Source organism: Trachypithecus francoisi, unplaced genomic scaffold, assembly GCF_009764315.1.
Source record: "Trachypithecus francoisi isolate TF-2019V2 unplaced genomic scaffold, Tfra_2.0 Lachesis_group5, whole genome shotgun sequence".
NCBI classification, from domain to species: Eukaryota; Metazoa; Chordata; class Mammalia; order Primates; family Cercopithecidae; genus Trachypithecus; species Trachypithecus francoisi.
In genome coordinates this window covers 43,242,054-43,268,210 of record NW_022681470.1, presented here as the reverse complement: position 1 = coordinate 43,268,210, position 26,157 = coordinate 43,242,054, and the positions used below count along the sequence as shown (strand labels likewise).

Below are 26,157 nucleotides of genomic sequence, written 5' to 3'. Positions count from 1 at the left end.
TAATGACACTGCAAAGTTACTTTTTCACAACACTTTTAGATGCATTAGCAAAGTGCTAGTCTGGGTTTTGCTGAATACACATAGCTTGTTTAGTAGGCATTGCAGCTACCAAAGTCGTCAGTCACTTTTATTACCAGCCTCTCAAATATAAAACTAAATACACAAACAAGGTAGGAGAAGATTAACAAAGAAAGATATTTTAACAATTTTTTTAAAAGTTGGCTGGGCGTGGTAGCTCAAGCCTGTAATCCCAGCACTTTGGGAGGCCAAGGCAGGCAGATCACTTGAGCCCAGAAGTTCAAGACAAGCATGAGTAACATGGCAAAACCCTATCTCTATCAAAAACAAAAAAACAAAACAAAAATAATTAGCCAGGTGCAGTGGTGCACATTTGTAGTCTCAGCTACTCAGAAGGCTGAGGTGGGAGTATCCCTCGAGCCCAAGAGGTGGAGGATGCAGTGAGCCATGACTGCACCACTGCACTCTAGCCTGGGCAACAGAGTGAGACCCTGTCACACACAAAAATGTTTTCCTTACCTGTAATAAAATTAATCATAGTTCCAAGTAAAAACTACAGTTAGCTGTAGACATCAGTAGGAAGTGATGGCAATGGAAATTATTAAAACTAAATATAAAGCTGAATTTTGATTGAAAATACTTTGTGACACAGAACAATCTTTAAATAGTAAATTTCTTACCTTTGGATCATGGATATCATAAGTTCGACAAAATATTCTTTACTAATTAAGGAAAGAAATAATCAAAAAAGGCATTATTGATAACTAAAAGAACATAAACCATAAAAAAAAAACTAAAAAATGCACATCCAAAAGTTCTTACAAAATCATAACTTTAAAGATATGCATACATATATGTATATATGTGTGCATGTGTATACATATATGTGTATATATAGTCATACATGTAAACTGCTGTCACTATAATACTTGAGATACTTGAAAAATAATTTCCTACCTTTTATGAATCCTGCTAATTGCAATAAATAGAATCAAAGCACTTGTGAAATTCTGCTCAAATACACATTCTCCATAAAAAAAAAGTAGCACTGTTTTATATGAGGTCAAACCTGAGACTACTTATTGGATTAAAGGGCTTGTACATGAAACTTTGTAGTTAAATACTAAAGATTTAAAAAGAAAAAAAAAAAAAAAAAAAAGCCCTGCTTCTGCAAGAATGGTCACTTTTAAAATTCTGTCTTTGGAAGTCCATCAATAGTGTCAACTCCTTCGGTGAGGCTGACCCTTGCTTGGGAGGTACCCTTGCCCTGGCAAGGTGTAGACAAGAGAAGGTAAGGAGGCCCTGTAACTGGCTTTTAGTGTCATTTCATCTTAGCCAAAGATATAAGAATTTCTCGGATATCCTATACTATCCAGCTCTGTGCACCTGTGCTTTGAATTGTACATTATTATCCATCGAAACTGGAGGTGAAACTTTAACATAATAAAAACATTACTTTGCCTAAGCCATGAGTTAGGCATTTATCTCTGTAGAGAACCTACTGCGCTTGGATGTACAGGGGCAGATAGGTAAAAAATTCAAAATCCTGAGTCTTTCATATTTCAGATCTCAAGCTTTTTATGACCTTGGGACATGATTAACAACCATTATTGCTATTATTATTATTGGCAGCTCTAATTCCATGTTATTTACAGAAAAATCTTACAAAACTATGCCTACTTTTTAAATGATTATTTAAATAGCAAAAAAACCTTGCAAGAATATTATTTTGGTACTTTGTACTTTTAAACCATAAACTGAACAAAAGATACTTTTTTGTAGAAGCACAAATGTGAAGTGTCACTCGTTCTGAGACCTCCTCCTCTGTGAAATTCCACAATCTCTTTCTATTTATAGACTTTTCCACAGCAAACATTAGCTGAAAGAGAAAAATACACATCAATTGAATGCAAAATGAAAAAAAAAGAGTGTTGAAATAGCCAATTATAATGTCCCCAACTCTCATCTAGCTTTAAAATTTCATGATTCTTTATTTACTGGAGAAGGGGTCTCATCATGTTGCTTAAGTTGGCCTTCAACAGCTGGGCTCAAGCGATTCTCTCACCTCAGCTTCCCACGTAGCTGAGACTACAGGTGTGTGCCACCATTAATGTTTCTTTTCTTCAAATTAAAGACTGGAGCTAATTACTAAACTTTTTGAGTTCCTTTTAGGAAATTAAATTAAAAAATGTAATTCACTGTCATTAGTGATTAACTGGACACGAACAATTAATTTGGGGCAACCAGAATTTACAGAAACTATAGAACAGAGACTTTATTTTCATTAGAATGAGAAATGACAAGTGATTTTAACTAAAGAAATCAAGCATGTCATTAACATTTCTTGTTTAAATGTCACACAAGACTTAAGGCAATATATAACAACATATAAAATATAGTAATAATATAAATTAAAAGTTAAAGTAGAATAGTGAGATAAATTTGTGTCAGAAATAAGAATTATAAAAATGCATACTTGATATAAGGGGTGGTAACACATTTCGCTCTAAGCTTTCTAACAATAATACGCAGAGAGAAATCTAATCTGTAACCTAATTCACATGGTCTGTAAGCTGAAGACAAACAATAATCAGAGGAGGCACAACTTTCTTCATAACGTAAAAAGAAATTTCTTCCGGAAACCCAATATTAATGTAACATGATGAATAAAGTTCTTAACAACAACGGGTGACACTGACAAGTTTTATAAGGCTGTTTCTTACAGTGTTGGTCAATGTAAGCCAATGGAAACAGTTAGATAATTGAAACTCAGTAATTTTAGAGATAAGCATTTCCAAAATTTTATATACTTTTTAGGAACAAAAGATACAAAAGCAAGGCAAGTGGGCCTGGCTATATCTCTCTAGCATTGGGCCCACATTCAACTCACTCAATTCAGCACCAGCCACAAAAAGGTGCACAATAAATGCTATTAATATTAAATACACATAGATTTAGGTTAAATTTCAAAATGCCAAAGGGAATGAACAATTGTGAACAAGGTAAATTTATTTAAGATGGAAAAATTGGCAGAGGGTCAAACAATTTAGCAGGGAGGAGAATATCTCCATTTTCTTCCCTTACTCCCTTAGGTGCAAATATCAGAGGCTTGAGGCTGGGACATCTGACAGGACAGGTTACAAGACTGAAAAACTCTGTAACATCTGAAGTTCTCAGCTGCACACTTTTTGTGGGATACTGGTGGGGTTGGGTTTTATATGTCTCAAGATTAAAAGGTCCCCCCTCTTTTGGGGTATGAAATACGCTTCAAAAAGTTCATGTGGATCCTGAATGCTAAAAGGGCTGGCTACACGGAGTTTACCTTAGGTTTGGGTTTAAGGGAAAACAGCTTGTGCACCTTCATTACTTTTACACTACATTACCATATTCTCTGGTGCAGTAATTAAGCAAAAAACATAGGAGATTCCCGATAGATACTGTGTCCAGGAATAATCTGATTCTTTATGTTTTACTCTTGGGATCCAGGGAGAATTGAAAAGAAGGTAAAGAATTTCAGCACCTATTAATTTCATGTTACAATAATCACTAGGTACTAAATGGAAGGTGTGACAGAATACTGTTATTGTACAAGAAAAACTGGTAAAGCATTATAACTTGTTTCCTAATAGCCAGAATTCTCTCTAAAATAAAGACTATTTTAAAATATGTAGTTTTTAAAAATATAAACAGTTTTTACACTCAAGATATCCAAGCAATTGAGTGAAAAAAGCTTTTTCAATGTAACCCCAGCAAAAAGAATTATGGAAAACAAATTTAAATATGCCTAGAATCATTATATATACTCATAATCAATAAAAATAACATATAACTGATTTCATTAAGAATTTTCAATATATCAAACTTACTCTACGCAGGGCATTCTGAAAATCATTTGCCAGTTCTAAAGTAGTAATAATAAATACTCCAAGAACTAAAAGTCCCCCTGGTAGCATTCTGGATACCTAAAAATAGAAATATAGTATTAGCTAACAAAAGCATTTGGCATTATACGCAATCCTTTCCGTTTGAGAAACTGTCTTCTTAGAGTGTCCTTAGCTTTTCACCTTAAAACTACTTTATAAATAAAACTATCAGATAACAACATCCTTTAGCTACATCAATAAATAAACCCCTTTCTCAGGAGATCAAAGACTGAAATATTTTTTCAATGGTGTCCCACAATCAGCTAAATAAAATTAAGTTTTATTTTAGATTGATATTTCAGACTTTCTAGAATTTGGTCAATCTGATGTTTATACCCTCATTTGACACTACTTTTCCCCAAGTAATTCAAATATTTGTCAAAAACTACTTGAAAAGCAGTGTCAAATGAGCTATAAACTGTTTCCCATATACATCCTAGGCTTTCTAACTCTATGTCTTTACTCACAGTGCTCCCTAGGCCAAAAATGACTTTCTCTTATATTTCTACGTGTCTCAACTCTACTGGATACTTCAAAGGCAGCTTGAGGAAGCTGCCTTCTCTGATCCTTTGATATCTGAACTCCCATAGGGCTTCGGTGTAGTTTTCCCAAGGATGTTATCACATAGCCTTATATTATAGTTATCTGTGAACCCTACTAGTTGGTCAGGGAGCTCCTTAAGGGAATAAGTAATTCTACCTTTGTATCCCTATTTTTAGCAGCATACTAGATCTGGAATTTGAACAGAGGGAGTCTGACTTGAAAATCCATTATTTTCTATTGCATAGATTAACCTCAAATTTTTAAGCCCATTTACTGATATTGGGCATTTATGTTATATCTAATTTTACCTTAAAATAATATAGATTAAAAATCCTAGTACGTCTTTCTGCACTCATAGAATTATTTGTTTAGGACAAATCTCTTGAGATGGACAACTGGTTTAAGAAGTTATACATATTTTCAAGGTTTTTGATACATACTACCATGATGTCTCCATATTTGTATTTCCCTTCACATGACTGTGGCTAGTTCTTAATACCACATGGATTTTTTTCTATCATCTACACTCAGAGATTAGAGTGCTTTGGTTAGCTTTTCATTAGTTAATGTATAAGCAATTGATCAGAGTAGAGTCTTAGAAAATCAGACACCATGCTCTAATCCTTAATCTACTTGCATTATGTCTGCTGGTGGTTTCCTCTAATTTAATAAATTCCATTTACTATAGTAGCACAATCTGACAAAGTTTTCATATTTAGCATAGGGAGCCTGCTATCTTTTCAAGCTCACCAATACAAAAAATTAACCATTTTTTAGGAGATGGAGGTGACAGCAAGAAAGGGGAAAAAATAAAATCAACTTTTTCTTTCTAGAGGTAAAAGGTTAAGCTAATTTACTATATAAATTCATTAATACTCTGTGTGTGTGTGTGTGTGTGTGTGTCATATACAATTTTATGAGAGACCAAAAGCAAAATTAGAGTAGAAAGTTATTTATAAACCATTGGGAATTTAACTTTACAATACTCAGTATTTTTTTTACAAGACAGTTGCCATGTTTGTCCCCTTGAAACATTATGTTGAAATGTGAACCCAAGTGGGGTCTAATGGAAGCTGTTTGGGTCATGGGGCAGATTCCTCATTAATGGCTTTGTTACATCCTCACACCAACGAACAAGTTCTCGCTATATTTGTTCCTAGGAGAGCTGGTTGTTTAAAAAAAAAAAAAAAAAAAAAAAAGCCTGGCACCTCCCAACCCCTTGCTTCCTCTCTGGCCATGTGATCTTTACACACCAGCTCCAATTTGCCTCCTGACATGAACAGAAGCAGCCTGAGGCTTTCACCAGATGCTCAATCTTGCAGCCAGCAGAATCATGAGCCAAAAAGGCCTTTTTTCTTTATAAATTACTCAGTCTTAGGTATTCCTTAATAGCAACACAAACGGACTAAAACAATAATAATTAAAATATTGAATTTCTTTGTTTTTTGTTTTGTTTTTTGAGACAGACTCTTGCTTTGTCGCTCTGGCTGGAGTACACTGGCGCGATCTTGACTCACTGCAACCTCTGCCTCCAGGGTTCAAGCAATTCTCCTGCCCGAGCCTCCCAAGTAGCTGGGATTATAGGCACCTGCCCCCACACCTGGCTAATTTTTCGTATTTTTAATAGAGACGGGGTTTCGCCATGTTGGCCAGGCCGGTCTCGAACTCCTGACCTCAGGTGATCCACCCGCCTTGGCCTCCCAAAGTGCTGGGATTACAGGCAGAATTTTTTTTGTATATAACTACACACTGCCCCGTAATCACAAACACATACACAGATACAGATATATGTCCATGTATATATTTATATACACATACACAGAAACACACGTTTGAGTTTAAAAGATTTAAAGTTGATTGGAAAAGGAAATAATTCTTTTATTTCTTAAAGAAAATTCTTTTTCTTCAAAAAAACAAAAACCCAAAAACGTAGAATGGGCAGGTTTGTCACATAGGTATACGTGTGCTATGGTGGCTTGCTGTACCTATTGACTTGTCCTCTAAGTTCCCTCCCGTCACCCCCAACCCCAGAAAAGGAAATAATTCTATTTTTAGCTTATTCCAACATTATGTATTTGATGATACATAATTCATTCAATAAATACTTGTAAGTGAATTTAGTCATTATTCCCACTCACTCACCCCAAATCTGTTTCTTCCTTGTGTAATGCCAACACCATCCTCCTAGACACCCCAGCTAACAATCTCAGTCATGTTTAGCTACTTTCTCCCTATGTCTCTTCTCTCTACTCAGTCACTAAATCTTCTTGGTTCTAGCTCTTTTTTGAAATAAAACTAAAACATATAAACAGAAAAATAAGATAACCTGGTAGGCATGTTCTGTGGCCCATTCTTCATCCAAGTTATCCAACTTAGCTTTGGGATGTTTGAGGTTCTCACTTTGTTCCTTTTTGGGGGGCGTTCTAGTGGCAAGAATCACATAATCCTTTTGTGAAGAACACTTCAAAAACAAATTAAAAACTTGTTAGAGTGGTATCTGATTCCTCAATCTAATTAGAGTGATACCTGAATTCCTTAGCTTTTATGACATGCAAAAACTGAGTAATATTTGTTAACAGGTTAAACCATTAACATCAATATTATAGTGGAAGCTAAAGGGAAGCTAATTTTCAAGAATGGCCTTACAGCCTTTCCCTCACATGTAGTTTATCTTTTAACATATTTAATATCAGCTTCTTATTTATCTGGACAACTCAAATATAAATCACAGAGTGGTCCCTAAAAATGGTTTATGGGATGAGTGAATGAATTACATTAACTAAAAAGTAATATGCTTATTCAGTTTTCTAGTTATATTTGTTATATTTTCTAGATATATTTGTTTTATAAATAGTAAGTGAGCAGATTGGAAAATATCAGTGAAATTAAACAACAAGTGACCTTTTGTATCTTATTTCAACTGAAATGATAACAGTGGGGAACTTCCACATACATTTCCACAGAATAACAAAGGGGATTTGGGACACAATTCAAAGTGACACCAGATTCTATGTTCTTCAAGGGTTTTTTCTGTTTTGTTTTTTGTTCTTTGTGTGTGCACGTGTGTGTGTTTATTTATTTATTTAGAGACAGGGTCTTGCTCTAATGCCCAGGCTGGAGTGCAGTGGCATGATCACAGCTCACTGCAACCTTGAACTCGTGGGCTCAAGCAATCCTCCTGAGTAGTCTCCCAAGTAGCTAGGACTACAAGGCTTGAACAGCCAGGCACAATTGCCCAGCTAATTTTTCTTTCTTTTTTTTACTTTTTTGTAGAGACAGAGTCCTGCTATGTTGCCCAGGCTAGGTCAAACTTCGAGCTTCAAGCAATCCTCCCACCTTGGCCTCACAAAGCATTGGAATTACAGGCATGAACCACCACACCCCATCTGTTCTTCAGTTGTAAGATCAGTTAAGTAGTGACCAAAGGTGGGAGATCTAAAAATAAATGTAGGAACATTTAATAGCTCAGTTTCACTACAGTGAAAGTTTCCTACAAAAAAGAGTGAAAATAACACTGCTAATGCAAGTTAGCATTGTATCATCCCCACACATGACCTGAAACTCTGATCATTAGTATCACCTTGGGATAGAAAATAAGATTAATTATTCCTACAAGTTATTTTCAGGAAGTTACATTCAAATAAACAGAGGAAAGAAGGTAGGTCTCAGTTAAGAAGCCTTCTCTTTTCTTCATAAAATGTATAACTTTGAAAAGAAAAAGTGACAGAGACCAGGAAACAGGCAAGCTTAGGGGGAAGGAGAGGAAAAAGCAATAAACTCTGGAAGAAAAGCGAAGAAAACGCACGTAGAATACTGAAAGGAATGAATTCCTCTGTCCTTGAGCAATACATACTACAGCATAAAGACAGATGGAAGGAAGTCCTTAAATTATGAGACACTCATTTGTAAGATGGCAGTTTGCCTGAGCTTTAGAAACAACCTTTATCCAGTTAAGACAAATTTAGAAGAGGGTCTTTCTCCCTGACTTTTTATCTCTACTGATCACATCTTTCTCTAAGACGTCTTCTCTTTAATATTTTAAACAAAGAGAAACAAAAAAACTTAAACAGAAAACTCCTAACAAAAAGAGCCCCGAATTACATGCTAAGTAACTGAATTAAAAAGAAATTCACACTGTTCTCAAGAGAGGCGGTCTGGTTGTCTAATGAGAGGCCTCACAGGGTGGTGCTACCTGGTTGATCCATGTAGATCTGCCCTCTGTTTTGCAAATTAAGAAATGAGATTTGTAAAAATTCTGAAAATGAGCCTGTCTTTCATGGCTAGACTGACATTAACTGAGTTTATTCAGAATGATGTAGACAGCTAAAATGTCATGAAGGCATGTGAACACATGAGTCCTCTGGACAGTGTATTCTTTATAAATAGATAACATGGGGCATCAAATTATAAAAGAAAGTAGCTTGGGAATATGGATAGAATCAGAATAAGGAAAGTTAATTATGTAATTTGAAGATTCTAAGGCATCGGGCTAAGGTATCTGGAAAGAAAATTGTCCCAATAAGAGCTTTATTGGCTAGCAGGCCTCAAAATCAAGTCCTTGGGCCAAAGTGCACTCTCCCCCAGTGTTTTTGGATAGACATAGTCAGCTTGCCTGTGTGATTCTTTTATTTATTTATTTATTTATTTTGCTTTGTACTGCTGACCAGTCCCTCCAGCTGATTAACAGGTTCTTCTTTCACCTATAACAAAACATTGGCATAGGTTTTAAAATAAGTATCTGAATCTCTGCTCGATTTTGTGTTGATTTTTAAGACACAGCTCTAAGAGGAAATTAGAATTTGTCTAATTTCCAAATTTTTCCCAATCCCTCTCCCTCCCTATTGATCCAATATAAAAAAAAAAATGCAGTAAGATGGGTACTATAGCATATAAAAATATGACCGCTGTTGCTATAATGTCTGATATAAGACAACACAAATTAGAATAGGAATAAAATTTTCAAAAGCTTCTTTTGTAAAGAATTGGATAACCAGATATTAGAAAGATTAGAAGGGAGTACAAAACACTCTGGAAAGACAACAAAATGTGAATAATCTGGTCAATAAACATTCTAACTCTGAAGTTTCCATATAATAAATTACTTTTACATGGTGAAAGGGGAAGGTGTCCTGACTTGAGCAAAACTGGGCTAGGTTTGTCATTTTTCCATGTTTCCCCAAAGATCTACTTTAAAGTTACTTCTTCTACATTCCTTCTTCCATCCCCCAACCTTGAGTTTATTATTAAATAGCATCTTTTAACTTTAAATAAACAAGTAATTTGTTTTAATAAATTACAGAGTAATTATTTAGTAATAAATACAGAGTAAAAGATACATACCTGTCCTATTAAAAGGCCAGAGACAAAAGCCTTTCCTTGGAGATTTATGTTTGAAAGATACTGGCCAACAGTCTCTTCTACAATGTAGGTTCTTCCCATTTTTAGGAACTAAAATCTCCTATATTACAAGAAAAAAAGATACAGTATTTTTAGGTAAAATATCATTTGCAATGTCTTTATCATGGGAGCAGTATAGCAAAAGAAGTGGTACTATCCTGAGGCCACCCCAGGCCTTGCAGCAAATGCTTATTACACAGTGTATTCCTTCTTGCAAAGTTCAGATGTAGTTCCAGAGTTCTCAATACAGTGCAGCAGGAAACAACCACAAATCAACCAGAGTTGACATGAGAGATCAAACCTTTTTCTCAAAGCTGGGATAAGGGAGAGGATACTAAACTAGTAGGCAATACATCAGATTTCTTTCTTCCTTTCCTTCCTTCCTTCCTTCCTTTCCCTCCCTCCCTCCGTCCCTCCCTCCCTGCTTGCTTGCTTGCTTGCCTGCCTGCCTGCCTTCCTTCCTTCCTTCCTTCCTTCCTTCCTTCCTTCCTTCCTTCTTTCTTTCTTTCTAATTTATTTTTTCTTGAGATGGAGTTTTGCCCTTGTCACCCAGGCTGGAGTGCAATGGCACAAACTTGGCACACTGTAACCTGCGCCTCCCGGGTTCAAGCGATTCTCCTGTCTCAGTCTCCTGAGTAGGAGGGATTACAGTCACCCACCACCATGCCCGGCTAATTTTTGTATTTTTAATACAGATGGGGTTTCACCATGTTGGCCAGGTTGGTCTCCAACACCTGACCTCAGGTGATCCACCCGCCTCGGCTTCCCAAAGTGCTGGGATTACAGGCGTGAGCCACCGTGCCCGGCCAACACACCAGATTTCTTATTTTAAATCTACTTCCTAGTTGTATTGTCTTCGATAATATACTGCTAAGTCTCAGTGTTCTCACTGCTAAAATAGTAAACATGAATTTCTGAATAGTTAATTAGGAGGCAGAATCAAATTCATTTACTTGATAAGCATATATGAAAGAACTATACTTTTGCTTAGAAACTATGCTAAGTGGGATAACACAAAGATGAGCAACACAGTCTCTGTCCTTGAGCAATACATACTACAGTAAGAGTTATTTAAGTAGATAAATAGCAATACAACAACAACATTTATATAGCTTCTATTTTGAACAAGGCATTATTGTAAGTACTTTCCATGTAACAATAATTCATGAAACCCCAGGAAGTAGGTACCATTATAATCCTCATTTTATATATGAAAAAACTGAAATGAGAAAAGTTGATTAAATAACTCGCCAAAGTGACAAAGTTGGTTAAGTGGCAAAGGAGACACTCCAGCTCTAGAATCCCTGATTTTCAACACCATTCTCATAATGAGGAATCGTAACCAGTCCTTCAATTAAATCATTACTAAGCGTAGCTCTTGTTCTGCTTTCTCTCTGGTTTGTGGAAGGAAATCAGTATATTCATTCCCTCTACTGGCTTATGTTCCTTTGATTTGCATTTCTATAGCTTAAAACCAAAGATACTGAATAAAAGAGCTAGGCAATACAATGAATGATTAAATCAAGGAGCTCATAATCGGTGAGAATGAAACGTAAAAGAGATGATATCCAAAAGAGCTATAAAACAAACAAAGACTGCAGGAACACAGTTACAGTATTTTGAACACTGCAATCTAGGAATAATCATCATTTGGGTTCTGTAAAAAATGTGAATCTTATTCAGTACCACAAAGTTAAGGCTACCAGAGATATGCTGGGATGGTATATCTGATACCAGTAAACTGTCAGTCACAAGATGGTTTTGCATTTTAAAATTAAAGCCCAGAGAATGGATTCAAGTTTGAACTGTCCTACTAGAGGCTGTTGCATTATTGTTTCAATGAGCTTGCTCAGTTTTGTCTCAAAACACGTTAATTTCTTCCTAGCTCTTTTTTGACAACATAGACGTGAATCAGATTTGCATATCATTTTTTAGAGACTAAGTCTGGGAATGCTTGTCTAAATATCACGATGCCTCTGTGAAGTTAAGGGCTTTTACCTTTTAGTAATGCCTTAAGGTATGAAATTCTATGTATTAACTTTCCTCTACTTCATCATATTATACTCCTTTTCCTTCTGCTCTAATAATTCTTAATTCTTGCAACAAATACAAATAATTCCAAAGTTATATTTACCCTTTTAACCTTAGTTCTTCTAGGGTGTCACCTAATAGCCATATTAATGTGTTAGAAACTGAATGCAATAGAGATGAAAATCTGTTCAATTATGAAATCGGATTGAATGTCAGATAAATTTTTCTTTAGTGCTCTTTCAAAATTTTTAAATGTAGTCAATCATACTTTATAAAAGGCAGTACTAAAAATGTATATAGTCAGCTTTCCATATCTGTGGTTTCCACTTCCATGTATCCAACCAACCACAGATTGAAAAAAATTCTATTTTAAAAAAGCATGACTACATCTGTACCGTTAGTGCAAAGATGTTTTTTCTTGTCACTATTCCCTAAACAATACAACAACTATAGCATTTACATTGTATTAGGCATTATAAGTAATTTAGAGATGATTTAAAGTATGCAAATGCTACACCATTTAATATAAAGAACTGAAGCATCCATGGATTTCGGTATCCATGGGGTGGGCAGGTGAGAGGGTCCTGGAACCAATGCTCCACGGATACTATGGGACCACTGTATTTTGCCTTGTAGGGTCATAATTTTCCAGAAATGTTGTATATCAGCCAAAGCCTTTGTGATCCAAGCACTGTGACTGACACAACTCAATCTTCCTGGGCTCCGGTTTCCTAATCTATAAAATAAAGCATTTGAATCCTAGCAGATCTGAAAACCTATCTAATGTTAGGATTCTGTGAATCTAAATACAGAAAATCTACATTTCCCAAATGACAGATCAACAGTATGATAATACTGTGCGCTTAGGACATAGCATAATACTTCATATACCAGCAACTTTAATTACAGCGCTTATCTAAAAAGTATTTTTGGGGAAAAATCAACCTTAAGCTCCGCTGCCGATTTATTTTTCCTTAGTTATTACAAAATATCACAAAATGCTTCCATTTATATTTCTTAGATGGCTTCACAACATGATTCAAAAGTAGGAACTAGAGAAAAAGAATAAATTTCATATAAGAAATAAATCTCCAATTCACAGAAGGCCCACAACTGTGGGAACTACAGAGAGACGACATTGGGAATGCATTATTTACAATGAATAATTTAATAAATTCTTTCAGAAGATTAATTAAACACGAAACAATCTACAGATTGAGCTTTAAAATTGCAGAATTATGATCTGGAAACATGCAAGTTCTGTTACTGTAGCAATTAACAATGTGTTTAAAAACTTCAGTTTTAACAGTTTTCAATTTTAAAAACAATATAATGTTAGGTAACAGTTTCTGCAACGAAAAATTTAAAACATAGGCTACACTCAAAGTGCTAACGGTTTCTTTAATTCTCCTCCTGAAGAATTAACCCGGGTCCTTAAATTCCCGGTACTGAATCCCTCAGTACCACCTCCCTACCGCCAAAAACCATTTAGGTACGCCGTTTCACACAAGGTAAGTTCGTCAGAAGTGTGTGCCGGAGTGACAGTCCCTATGTTTCCAACACTCTGTCCCTTCCTTTTTCTCTTGAAAAGGGAGCTGTGTGCTCTAGTGCACAAGCGCGCCTCGCGCGCGCGCGCACCCACACACACACACACACACACACACACACACTACACTTAGGCTGACTTACCTGTTTTCAGAATGTGCACTCGTGGCCGACAATTACCTCGGACAGTCTGTCTGCCGGAGATGGGGTTTGGGGGCGCAAGTACCAGCCTCTAGTGGCCAGATTCCCTCCGGTCTCAATTCACTGACACTTAATTCATCAGAAAGCGACCTACTTCCTACACCTCACTTCCCACTCCAAAGCTAGGGTCTTGGGAGTCAGGTGGCGCAGATTGATGACGTAAAACGCCCCCCTCCCTTCACCGCAGAGCCTCAGCCAAAGCGACTGCGGTCGCCACCCCGCCCCCTTCTGGGCGCCATAGAGAGCGTGGCGGTAGCCTGGAGCTTGCCGTCCGCCCCTACCGGGACCGATGCCCTCTAGTGGCTCAGTGTCCAGAAGCCGCCAAAGAGGACGATCCATGGCATCCCGGGGCTTTGATGGTAAGGTCACCAGCTCTTCAGGGAGGGCCATGGGGTGACGAGTACGTATGTGGCGCCACCGTGCGGACAGCGGTTACGGAGCCGAGATAGGAGAGCCAGGGGGGCGGGGAGAAAAACGGAAACTGAAAGGACGGTGCGGGATTGGGCTCGCAGAAGAGAATGAGACAAACACTACATTTCCCAGAGGCCTACAAGGCCTGAAGTGGGTGGAGCTGGAAGCCGGAAAATTGAGTGCGCAATAGGATCGGGGTAGCAGCTGAGCTCGGGTTCCCAGGGTGCGTAGCTTCCAACGGCTGCGCGCGCACTTCGGTCGCGGGCGGTGAGGTGCTGTTGCTGAAGCGCCGCGGCTTAGGCTGGACTCGATTTCCCAGGGTCCCGCCGCGGGAGTCTCCGGCGGGCGGGCGCGCGCGAGCCCCCGAGCGAGGTGGTAGAGGCGGCGGCCCAGGCGTCTGGGTCCTCCTGGTCTTCGCCTTTCTTCTCCGCTTCTACCCCGTCACCCGCCGCCACTGGGGCCCCTGGCCCCACCGACATGGCGGCTGTGTTGCAGCAAGTCCTGGAGCGCACGGAGCTGAACAAGCTGCCCAAGTCTGTCCAGAACAAACTTGAAAAGTTCCTTGCTGATCAGCAATCCGAGATCGATGGCCTGAAGGGGCGGCACGAGAAATTTAAGGTGGAGAGCGGTAAGTGAGATGCTCTTTCTGCCCTTGGTTATGAGCTTGACTCTCGCCCTTTGGATCTGGTCTTCCCCCTATCAAGTTGGCACTGGGTACCACGCTGTTAACCTCACTTCCTGGGCTCTTTGGATATCCTGAGCCTTCCCCTTCCTGCTCCTTACAGTTTGATAAGAAGCCTTTGAAAAAAAAATCTGAATCTAAGTTTAGTACCATTTTCTTTGTAATTAGGGTAGGCTCATATAGGGACTCTTATTTCCCTTCGTCCGACAAACGGGAAACAGACTTGCTGGAGTCTGCTAACCCATCTCTCTGAGCCTGGAGTACCTGATATGTTTTGTTGCACTTCAACTGATAGTGGCTCCGCCCTATTTTCTAGTCACCTGAATTCTAGGCCTTTGCCAAATTGACCACTCTGTGCACTTGTTCATAGTGTGTGCGTCGTCCCGTGGCCCCCAGAATGAATTAGATGTTTACGAAAATGAATATTAGGTGCATAAGAGCGCTGGAAACGAAGTGAACGTGCAGTACATAAATTTAATGTATCTGATTTCTCTCAAAAAGTTGGAGTTTGATAGAAAGCATTAAAATTTTGTTGTAATTACCTAAAGTAGGCCTTTAAGAAAGTTACTGACAATAATGGCTTGAACATCCTTGAAAAAATATGAAAAATATAGTAATTACCATTAGTAAAATACAAACTTACTGATAATGTGTTTTGGTTTACCATTTGTTTGGGGAGGTTAATGCTGTTCTTGCTAAGTTGACTGGAAATTCTGAACAAGTTTTTACTTCAAAAAAAGTAACTGCTGGGCGCATTGGCTCACGCCTGTAATCCCAGCACTTTGGGAAGCCGAGGTGGGCGGATCACGAGGTCAGGAGATAGAGACCATCCTGGCTAACACGGTGGAACCCTGTCTCTACTAAAAATACAAAAAAAAAAAAAAAATTAGCTGTAGGTGGTGGCGGGCGCCTGTTGTCGCTGCTATTCGGGAGGCTGAGGCAGGAGAATGGCTTGAACCCGGGAGGCGGAGCTTGCAGTGAGCCGAGATTGCACCACTGCACTCCAGTCTGGAGGACAGAGCGAGACTCCATCTCAAAAAAAAAAAAGTAAAAATAAGTGTAACTGTCAAGCAGAATTGACTTTGAAAATTAGTTCTCTGATCTCAGAGCTGAGTAGTACATTGCATTCTATGTATTAATTTGCACCGTAAATATTGAGTGTCTTACATGTTCCTGATACTATGCTGAGCACGGTATTCAATCCCTTCCCTTGGGAAGTTTACACATTTATGTAAATTTAGTAGTTTTATGCTTTCAGGTAATATCTTGACTACTATAAAAGAAGCCTTTTAAAACAAAGCAGTTTTTTTTTTTTAATCTAAACAGTTTTTTCCCGTTTAATAAATACTGCATGGTAAGCAGTTTACTGATGTCTGGAGAAAATACTAAGATAAATGAGACATGTTACCTGCCTTGGAGACATTCATTTGTAAAGCCCCTTTTAGGCCTTATTTTTATTTTTATTTTTATTTTTTGTCATGTAAGTCATTTGGAAATGCTCAAAGTCCTTTTCAGTGCTCAGTCTATTTATCTTTACTCAGATTCTGTTACGTGAAGCCCAGTTCTAGTACTATATCTTAAATTTTAAATTCAAGGTTATTAGAAATAAATAACAGTATTGACAATGTATGTACGTGTGTTTGATTTTGTTGTTTTTTGCTTATCTGCTGTAGAACAACAGTACTTTGAAATAGAAAAGAGGTTGTCTCACAGTCAGGAGAGACTTGTGAATGAAACCCGGGAGTGTCAAAGCTTGCGGCTTGAGCTAGAGAAACTCAGTAAGTATTTAATTCATCTTTGTAAGTATTCTTGGAGTATTGAAATCTTCAGAGACTCCTTTATATACTTGGGAAACACTTACTAAATATGATGATATTGATTAAGCATCATTGGTTTTTATTATGGTGATATTTTGATTTTTCACTTAGTAGTAAAGATTTTGTAAGAACACAGAACTTAATTGTCAGGAGGCCTGGATTCTTATTCTGATTTTGCTATTAAAAATGCTTTTGCCACATGTAAATCTTAACAGTATCTGATTATTGTTTATAAAATGGCTAGACCCACATATCTGTCTACTTAGCTTTGTAAATCAAATGAGATGAGTTCTTGAAAAATTTTTAAAAAGTGAAAGCGTTATGCAACTAAAGAAGTAGAGAGTGGCTTGTTTTTATGTTGAAGAATCGAAGCCTATTGATTTCATTATATTTATGTTTTAACTTTTTAAATAATTTTTATAAATATCTGTGATTCTCAGGATATTTCCCTTTAAGGCCTAGTTCCTATAAAAGATTGATAGCTAATCTCTTTCTTAGTTTTCTTACATCATTAAGTTTTAGAAACCTCACAAGATGTTTGAAGGGGTGGCCTGCCCCTCCATATCTGTGGGCGTTTCTCCTTAGGTGGAACGAGAGACTTAAGAAATGAGACACAGAGACAAAGTATAGAGAGAGAAAAAGTGGGCCCAGGGGACCCTGCTCACCATACAGAGGACCCACGCCAGCAGTAAGACATATGAATAAAGATCTCTGACATGAATAAGTTTAAGGAAAAGTGCTGTGCCTTGATATGCACATGCAAACATCTCCATAAACCTTTTTAGTGCATAAAGAGCAGCATTGCCACCAGCACGTCCCACCTTCAGCCCTAAGGCAGTTGTCTGCTTTCTCAGTAAACAGAACATACAATAGGGTTTTACACTGAGATGTTCCATTGCCCCTGAGATGTTCCATTGACCAGGGACGGGCAGGAGACAGATGCTTTTGTCTATCTTAACTGCCAAGAGGCCTTCTTTCCTCTTATACTAGTCCTCCTTAGCACAGACCCTTCATGGGTGACAGACTGGGGGACAATTAGGTCTTTCCCTTCCCACGAGGCCATATTTCAGACCATCACATGGGTGATTTGTTTTATGCGACCACCAGAGAAAAGGCAAGTAGGCAAGATAAAAAGAAAACTTTATTATGTAGCCAATGTATAGAAAAGAGGAAGCGAGGTTCACCGGTCTCCGGTGGTGGAGGCCGAGGAAGTCGCTCTGGCGTTCTCGGGCGAGGTTCCTGGGTCCGTGTATGAGGAGGGGCCGAGGAAGTTCACGCCGCGCCCCACAGCTTTTGTGTCTTGGGCTTCGGAGTGGGAGGGCGGGAGGCGGGCGGGTCGAGGGCCATGCGGTGGGCGCGGCCAGGTAGGTTTCGATTTTCCTCGGTGGGACGTCATGCTACGCCTGCGCAGTTGACCTGTGCCTTTCCCAGGTGCGGGAAAGTTGGTGATGAAGAACCCAGAAGTGTGCCATCTTAGTCACCTTTGTTCTTTGTTTCCCTCTCCCTCCGTCCAGACAATGGGGAGAAACCTTGGACAATACCTAGCTTTCCTAGGCAGAGGTCCCAGCGACCTGCAGTGTATGTGTCCCTGGGTACTTGACATTAAGAGAATGGTGATGACTTTTCACAAGCATACTGCCTTCAGGCACTTGTTTAACAAAGCACACCCTGCACAGCCCCAAATCCTTTAAACCTTGAGTCCCTACAGCACATGTCCCTTGCAAGGACAAGGTTGCGGGTAGGGTCACAGATTAACAGCATCTCAAAATAGAACGAAATGGAGTCTCTTATATCTACTTCCTTCTGTCTCTCTTTCTTTTCCCCACAAGATGTTAAAGATCCTGACATTTCTTAGGAGGATGATATGTCCTGTGCTTTGCTTCTCCCATCCAAGTTCTAACCAGGCCTGACCCTGTTTAGCTTCCAAGATCGGACAAGATGGGGTGCCTTCAGGGTGGTCTGGCTATAGACTACTTCTGATTTAGAAAGCAAACATCAGAACATTAGGAAAAATCTCTATAGAGGCATAATCAATTTTTTTTTATTTTTATTTTTGGAGACAGAGTCTCACTCTGTTGCCCAGGCCAGAGTGCAGTGGTGCGATCTTGGCTCTCTGCAACCTCTGCCTTATGGGTTCAAGAGATTCTTGTGCCTCAGCCTCCTGAGTAGCTGGGATTACAGGCATGTACCACCAGGTCCAGCTAATTTTTGCATTGTTAGTAGACAGAGTGATTCACCATGTTGGCCAGGCTGGTCTTGAACTCCTGGTGTTGAGTGATTCTCCGGCCTCAGCCTCCCAAAGTGCTGGGATTGCCACCGTCCCTGGCTGGCATAATTAAATGATATTTAATATAATTCAGTTTTAATATGATTGATGGAGAAGGAACACAGGAAGTTCATAATCAAAGGAATGATTAAAATTGCAACTTTCCTTCTTAATGGGTCCATGACCATCAACTATTTAGGTTATAACTTTTTTCAGCAACTTTTGGTACACCTCATTTTAAAAACATAATGTATATGCATACATGTGTGATGGAGCATATATAGCTAGATCTGGTACATTATCTATGTAGTTTTGCCTAGGCGTAATAGAAAGATCTGTTTGGTAGTAGTGCCGAGGAATTTGAGAAAAATGACTGTGAAGACAGCTTTTATGAGATCTGGGAGAAGAGAAAAAGGGAGGAACCTACAGATATATCAGATACCTTCCTGTGGTATACAGTTAATGTGTGTGTGTGTTTTTATATACTGTGGATCAGTAAGTCTGGAAAGCAGTAAATAATGTTAAAACAAAATAGAAAATTTAGACACATTTAATGGGGTCCTCTTTAAATAGTAGTTAAGATTATAATTAATTATAATGTATTTGCTTATTAAATTACCAACATATGTATTTTAGTGAAATACAGTTTCACAATGTATATTTTTGGAAAAATTTCAAAAATTATATTTTTTCTAGTTAGCCTATGTTTAGAAGAGAAACTGTGTGTAAGGGAAAAGAGCCCATTTTGAGTGGCAACTGAGAAATTGCTAAGTGTGTTTTCAAGCATAATGTTTTTTTCTTTAAAGGCTCTATTTAGAGTGATAAACATGATAGGAATTGCAAATATTCATTATTGTGATTTGCTGTATATACATGTTGAATAGTTTAAATGGTATTTTCTCTCTTGATCCTGCCTTTTTAACTCCATTTTCTTATTGCTAAATACAGTTCACTGTTTCTTATGATATATGTTGACTTAGAAGATGGCATTGAAAAATAAAGGAATTACTAATTGCATATGACTTTCCTCATAAATGTTGGCTAGGATTATTATACATTTGATTTGGAGACAGGATAGCATATTTAAAATTTTGGTCTAGAACACAGTAAATTTTGAATGTATTCATGAATTTGAAATGTGATGTGCATGCAGTCTTTCTGGGCTTCTGTTTTTCCATTTTTAAAATGTGTAAGGTTGGCAGTTGCATAAAAATACTCATTGCAAGTTTTAAGCAAATGTGTATGTATTCTTAAAATTCCTTTTATCCAGGCAATCAGCTGAAGGCACTAACTGAGAAAAACAAAGAACTTGAAATTGCTCAGGATCGCAATATCGCCATTCAGGTAAGAGATATTTCTTTGAATAAGCTCATTGCAGACATGTTACTTGAAGAGACATTCTATTCTGATTGTTTATCAGTTATTAGTCCATGGGAAGATGTAACTGATGTCCTCTTAGGAGAAGCTACCGACAAAAGTAAGTGTATATAAATTCCTTAATTGGATCTGTTTTATTGATAGATTGGACATTTCTTTTACTCAACAGAAATTGTCTGTTGAATGCTTACTGTAGTCCAGGTATTATACCAAATGTGATACAGTTGGGGATTTGGGTGAATCCACATTGGTAATCATTTCTTTAGGGTAGTTTTATAAGAATAACAGTTTGAATATGATCACAGGGATTGCTGACAAATTTGTTAATTACAGTGGTCACATGCAGTTATTTTTTAATCAGATACAACTTTATACTTTTGCCGTTGCTTTTTTAAAATTTGCATTTTATTTGCTGTTAAAAGATAATTTCTTCAAATTTCTGAAGGGAAAAAAAAATTTACTTCCAAAATCTGAATAGGAGCAAAAAAGCCTCGTAATATACCTAGAAAGGCTTTGTAAGAAATGTATTTATATGAAGAAAAACTCAATACTCAGTAAAACTCAAATACTTTTCTGAAAACTGTGAGAATATACTTTTATAAATGAAGATATTGCAAATTTCTGGATGGAAATGGTTTCCAAATTAATGTGTTGGTAATACATTTTAACTCTTAAGTCCAAGTCAGATAGCCAGAAACTTGTTAATGTAGTTCTAAAGATGATTGGGGGAAAAAAAGCATAGTGTAGCTAGGATGCTTCTAAAAAAGGAAGTATCAGTTTAAAAGTACTTGCATAGCCACATATGCAAATGTTTTATAAAGTTATGGTTATTAAAACATTACAATGCTGATATAAGAATCAATACAGAGAATAAAAGGCAGTCCAGAAATAAAACCCAATACGGAGGTTCTTAATCTTTTGGAAAGAAAGCAGAGCTGTCACAAAACCTTTATAAATCTTATAAAAACTATGGATCTGTAGCCCAAGAAAATAGTGTGCACACAGTCACATAAAATTTTGCAGGAAAAAAATCCGTGAAGCAACTTAAAAAGTAATAGAAATTATTTAACTGCTTGATGGCTGAAAAAAAGAAACAAAACTTTTTCACTAAGATCCAATGGAAGGCCGGGATGCACTCGCCACTTGTATTCAGTATAGTACTGGAAGTACCAGCGAGAGCAATCAGACGAGGAAATAAAATGCACTCAAATTGGAAAGGAAGAAATAAAATTATCTCTACTTATAGATTATATGATCCTATATGTAGAAAACCTCAAAAGATTCCACAAAAACCTGTCGGAGCTAATAAGTAAATTTATACAGTTGCAGGATACAAAATCAATATTAAAAAATCTTGTAGCATTTCTATACACAAATAATGACCTAGCTGAAAAAGAAATCGAGAAAACAATTTCATTAGGGTACCATCAAAAAACCAAAAAACAACCTAGAAATAAATTTAACCTGGGAGGTGAAAGATTCGTATACTAAAAATGATATAACATTGATGAAAGAAATTGAAGATGCAAATAATTGGAAAGATATCCCATACTCATAGGTAAGAAGAATTCATATTGCCATAATGTCCACACTATATAAAGTGGTATAAAGATTCAGCCCAATCCTGTCAGAATTCCAGTGGCACTCTTCACAGAAGTAGAAAAAAAAAAAATCTAAAGTTCTGATGGAATCAGTTTAAAAATCCTGAATAACCAAAGCAATACTGAGCAAGAAAAACAAAGTTGGAGGCATCATACTTCATGATTTAGAAAATTGTTATAAAACTATAATAATCCAAATAGTACAGTACTGACATAAAAGCAGAAACATGACCAATGGAATAGAGAGCCCAGAAATCAATCCAAACATATGGTCAACTAATTTCAACAAGGGTGCCAAGAAGATACAAAGGAGACAAGATTGTCTCCTCATTAATGGTGTTGGGAAAACTGGATTTCCACATTTGAAGAAATGAGTGTTGTATGTTTGTACATCATATACGAAAATCAAGCCAAGATGGATGAACAATCTAAATGTGAGATCTGAAGCCATAAAACTCAGATAAGTGAACATAGGGGAAAAGTTCTTGACATTGGCCTTGGTAATGATTGTTTGGATATCACATCAGTAGTTCAAGCTGCAAAAAGAAATAAATGAAGCTATATCAAATTAAAAAGTTCCTACACAGGAAGCAAGAATATTAAAAGGCAACCTACAGTTCTGGCATCGGTAGCTTGAGAGTGATATTTCTCAAAAGAATATAAATTGCCATTGTCTTGCTGGGAAGCAGTTTGACAAGTTTTTTGGTTTTTTTGTTTTTGAGACAGGGTCTTGCTCTGTCACTCAGGCTAGAGTGCAGTGATGCAGTCTCAGCTCACTGCAACCTCCACCTCCCGGGCTCAAATGATCATCCCACCTCAGCTTCCTGAGTAGGTGGGACCGCAGGCACATGCCACCATGCCTGGCTGTTTTTTTCTACTTGTAGAGGTGGGGTTTTGCCATGTTGCCCAAGCTGGTCTCGAACTCCTAGATTCAAATGATCCGCCCAGCTTGATTTCCCGAAGTGCTGTCATTACAGGCATGAGCTACTGCACCCGGCTGACAAAATGTATTAAAAGTTTTAAGTAATTCAATTTTTAGAAATCTTTCTTGAAAAATAGTTTGAACTAAGGTGTAAATACAGTGATATTCTAAGTTATTAGGACATTTCCATGTGATTAAAAGAGATATGAGAAAAATTTTCATAAGCCTCTTAAAAATGTTTTAAAAATCCAAAACTTAAATAGAAACATTGGAATTATGGATATTTTTAATTTTTTGATGTGTAAGTTTTAAGAGAAAGCCAATCATTTAAACTGCAGCTGATGTTAACTAAAGTGACAATTCTGTGTTCACTTTCCTGTATTGCTCTACTTGATTTTCTTATTTATTACTCCTTTATATGACAGAGCCAGTTTACAAGAACAAAGGAAGAATTAGAAGCTGAGAAAAGAGACTTAATTAGAACCAATGAGAGACTATCTCAAGAACTTGAATACTCAACAGGTATGAAGAAGTGCTTTTAGCTTTTAGTTCCATTACTTTATTTTTCTTCTGATAGTGCTAGGAGTTAATGCTCAGCCCATTTCTGTTGCTGATATTTTTTGTTATGGTTGAGGATAGAGTTGTAATATCCTATTATTTCTCATACTCATTTATCTTTAAATCATTATCAGGTGTTTAAAGAAGTGTCTAGAAAGTGCAACAAATGAAGAACTACTTCTCAAAGAAGTAGTAATTTGGACCAAATTTTTCATGCAAAGATTTTTACTACAATGCTATATACATAATATCAGATTGGAAGCACTTTAAATGTTCATTTGCAAAGGCTGAACTACTGTTCTTCATTTCATATGGACATCCTTACTATATAATAAGCATGCAATATAAGAACCTATACTCAGCTCATATTTATAAACAAATTAAAGGAGGCAGGGACATAAAATACATGAACATAGACTATAGTATAGTATATAATACAACTGATGTAGTCAGGTGAACTTGACTCTGAAGCAGTTAATGGTAAGAAGTTTCCTTTGGTGGCCGGGCATGATGGCTGATGCCTGTAATCCCAGCACTTTGGGAGGCCAAGGCGGGTGGATCATGAGGTCAGAAGTCCAAGAGCAGCCTGGCCAAGATGGTAAAACCCCGTCTCTACTAAAAATAACAAAAATTAGCTGGTCATGGTGGCACGCATCTATAATCCCAGCTACTTGGGAGGCTGAGGCAGAGAATTGCTGAAACCCAGGAGGTGGAGGTTGCAGTGAGCCAAGATTGTGTCACTGCACTCCAGCCTGGGCAACAGAGCGAGACTCTGTGTTAAAAAAAAAAAAAAAGTTTTTGGGTCCTTTTTTGTGTGGTTTTTGAAACCTTTTTATTTCTATAAAAGAAAGAATTTTCAGATATTTATATCATTATACAATAATATTCCATTAGTTAAGTATACTTTCCCAGTCTCACAAGAGTTCCTTCAAAATACTTGCTGAGTGTGTTGATCAACAAGTGGTAGTTACAATTAAAAGAATTCGTAAAATCTAGATATTTAATAGGTAGTTTTAAAAAAATGTAGGCCGGGCGCGGTGGCTCAAGCCTGTAATCCCAGCACTTTGGGAGGCCGAGACGGGCGGATCACGAGGTCAGGAGATCGAGACCATCCTGGCTAACACGGTGAAACCCCGTCTCTATTAATAATACAAAAAACTAGCCGGGCGAGGTGGCGGGCGCCTGTAGTCCCAGCTACTCCGGAGGCTGAGGCAGGAGAATGGCGTAAAACCCGGGAGGCGGAGCTTGCAGTGAGCTGAGATCCGGCCACTGCACTCCAGCCCGGACGAAAGAGCAAGACTCCGTCTCAAAAAAAAAAAAAAATGTGTATTCTATAATGAGTAGAAGGTTTTTATATTTATCATTGCCTTTTAGCTTAATGGTTATTTATAAAATTTTAATGGATCTTTGGATATATGTCAGGAAAATTAAGGTTAATGTTGAATATTTAACTTAAGATACTATATTTAAAATAAAGAAACTTGGATAATTCACAGGTTTGGATACACAAATTTCAATTTTTTGTCATCTATTTGTAGAAATTGAATTTGTAATTAACTGTGGCAGAAACAAGTTAAAATAAGGGAGTGGAGAACTACAGTTGACCCTTAAACAACAGAGTGGTTAGGGCTGTTGATCCCCCCGGTTGAAAATTTATGTGTAACTTTTGACTCCCCAAAAACTACTGCTGTTAACTAGAAATAACTTACCAATAACATACACAACAGATTGTCATACATTTTGTTTGTGATCTGTATTTACTGTGCTGCTTTAATAAAGTAAGCTAGAGAAAAAAAAATGTTAAGAAAATCATAAGGAAGAGAAAATACATTTACTGTTCATTAATGAAGTTTTTGGGTCCTTTTTTGTGTGGTTTTTGAAACCTTTTTAATTGTATAAAAGAAAGAATTTTCAGATATTTATATCATTATACAATAATATTCTATTAGTTAAGTATACTTTCCCAGTCTCACAAGAGTTCCTTCAAAATACTTGCTGAGTGTGTTGATCATCACAACCATCTTCATCCTCCTTGTCGTTAACATTACCTAGACTGAAGAATAGGGGTTGGTCTTGCTGGCTCAGGTGCCAAAGGTGGAAGTGGGAGACAGGAGAGGGAGGCACACTCAATGTAACTTTCCTTCCACCATTTGCTACAGTTTCAGTGCCCATATAAGAAAACGGTCTATGTCATAAAAGAAATCAAAAGCAGTCTTGGGTAATCAGAACCCTTCCACCAGATAGTCTGTTATCAATTTGTTTTCTGACACTGCTAGTTCTACATTATTTTTCCTCATTGTCTCGCACTGGTTTTGAAGCACTCATCTCCATCCAGTCATCTTCTGTTAATTTCTCTGACATGGTATCTGTTAGCTCTTGGATTTCTCCAAGGTCCCTATCTTGAAACCCTTCATCCCACCTTTTTTGCCATATCTACAATCTCTTTCATGATTTCCTTGATTGGCTCTGTTATAAATTTTGTGACATCATGCACAACATCTGGACGGTTTCCTCCAACAGGAATTTATTATTTTAGTCTTGGTGGCTTTCATAACTTTTTCTGTAATAGCGATGGCCTCTTCAATTGTGTTATCCTTTAAAACGTTCATGGTATTTTCTCTGTCGGGGTACTCTTCCACAGTGTTAACATTTTTTTTCACAAGGTATCGTCTCTATTGAGTCGTAAAGGTCCTTATGACCCCTGATCTAAAGGCTGAATTAGAAACATGTTTGGGAGCAAGTAGACTGCTTTGACACCTTCCATGTTGAACTCCTGGGTTCTGGGGCCAGGGACAGTATCTAAAATCAAAAGAACTTCAAAGGTAGCCCCTTGCCCTGGCACGGTGGCACATGCCTGTAATCCCA

The 26,157-nt window shown here is 37.5% G+C and overlaps 2 protein-coding genes across 4 annotated transcripts in view; one reads left to right on the top strand and one right to left on the bottom strand.

Annotated features, from left to right (window-relative positions):
* Window positions 1-13,745, bottom strand: part of ODR4 (odr-4 GPCR localization factor homolog) — a 42,114-nt gene extending 28,369 nt beyond the window's left edge. For 2 of the 3 annotated variants that reach the window (XR_004434158.1, XM_033198597.1), the window contains exons 1-6: window positions 13,602-13,745; window positions 9,825-9,942; window positions 6,811-6,945; window positions 3,885-3,980; window positions 1,791-1,897; window positions 699-735 (exon numbers count right to left, since the gene is read on the bottom strand). Coding sequence is in view for 2 of the 3 variants with exons in the window: in XM_033198597.1 (XP_033054488.1) it covers window positions 699-735; window positions 1,791-1,897; window positions 3,885-3,980; window positions 6,811-6,945; window positions 9,825-9,923 (474 nt within the window). In the remaining variant the exon portion in view is untranslated. The remainder of the gene's footprint in view (window positions 1-698; window positions 736-1,790; window positions 1,898-3,884; window positions 3,981-6,810; window positions 6,946-9,824; window positions 9,943-13,601) is intronic. The other variant, XM_033198598.1, reaches the window with a different exon arrangement.
* Window positions 13,746-14,312: 567 nt separating this feature from the next.
* TPR (translocated promoter region, nuclear basket protein) overlaps window positions 14,313-26,157 on the top strand; it is a 67,282-nt gene continuing 55,437 nt past the window's right edge. The window contains exons 1-4 of the mRNA XM_033198594.1: window positions 14,313-14,697; window positions 16,425-16,529; window positions 20,105-20,178; window positions 23,160-23,256. Of these exons, the coding sequence (XP_033054485.1) occupies window positions 14,547-14,697; window positions 16,425-16,529; window positions 20,105-20,178; window positions 23,160-23,256 (427 nt within the window). The 5' untranslated portion in view covers window positions 14,313-14,546. The remainder of the gene's footprint in view (window positions 14,698-16,424; window positions 16,530-20,104; window positions 20,179-23,159; window positions 23,257-26,157) is intronic.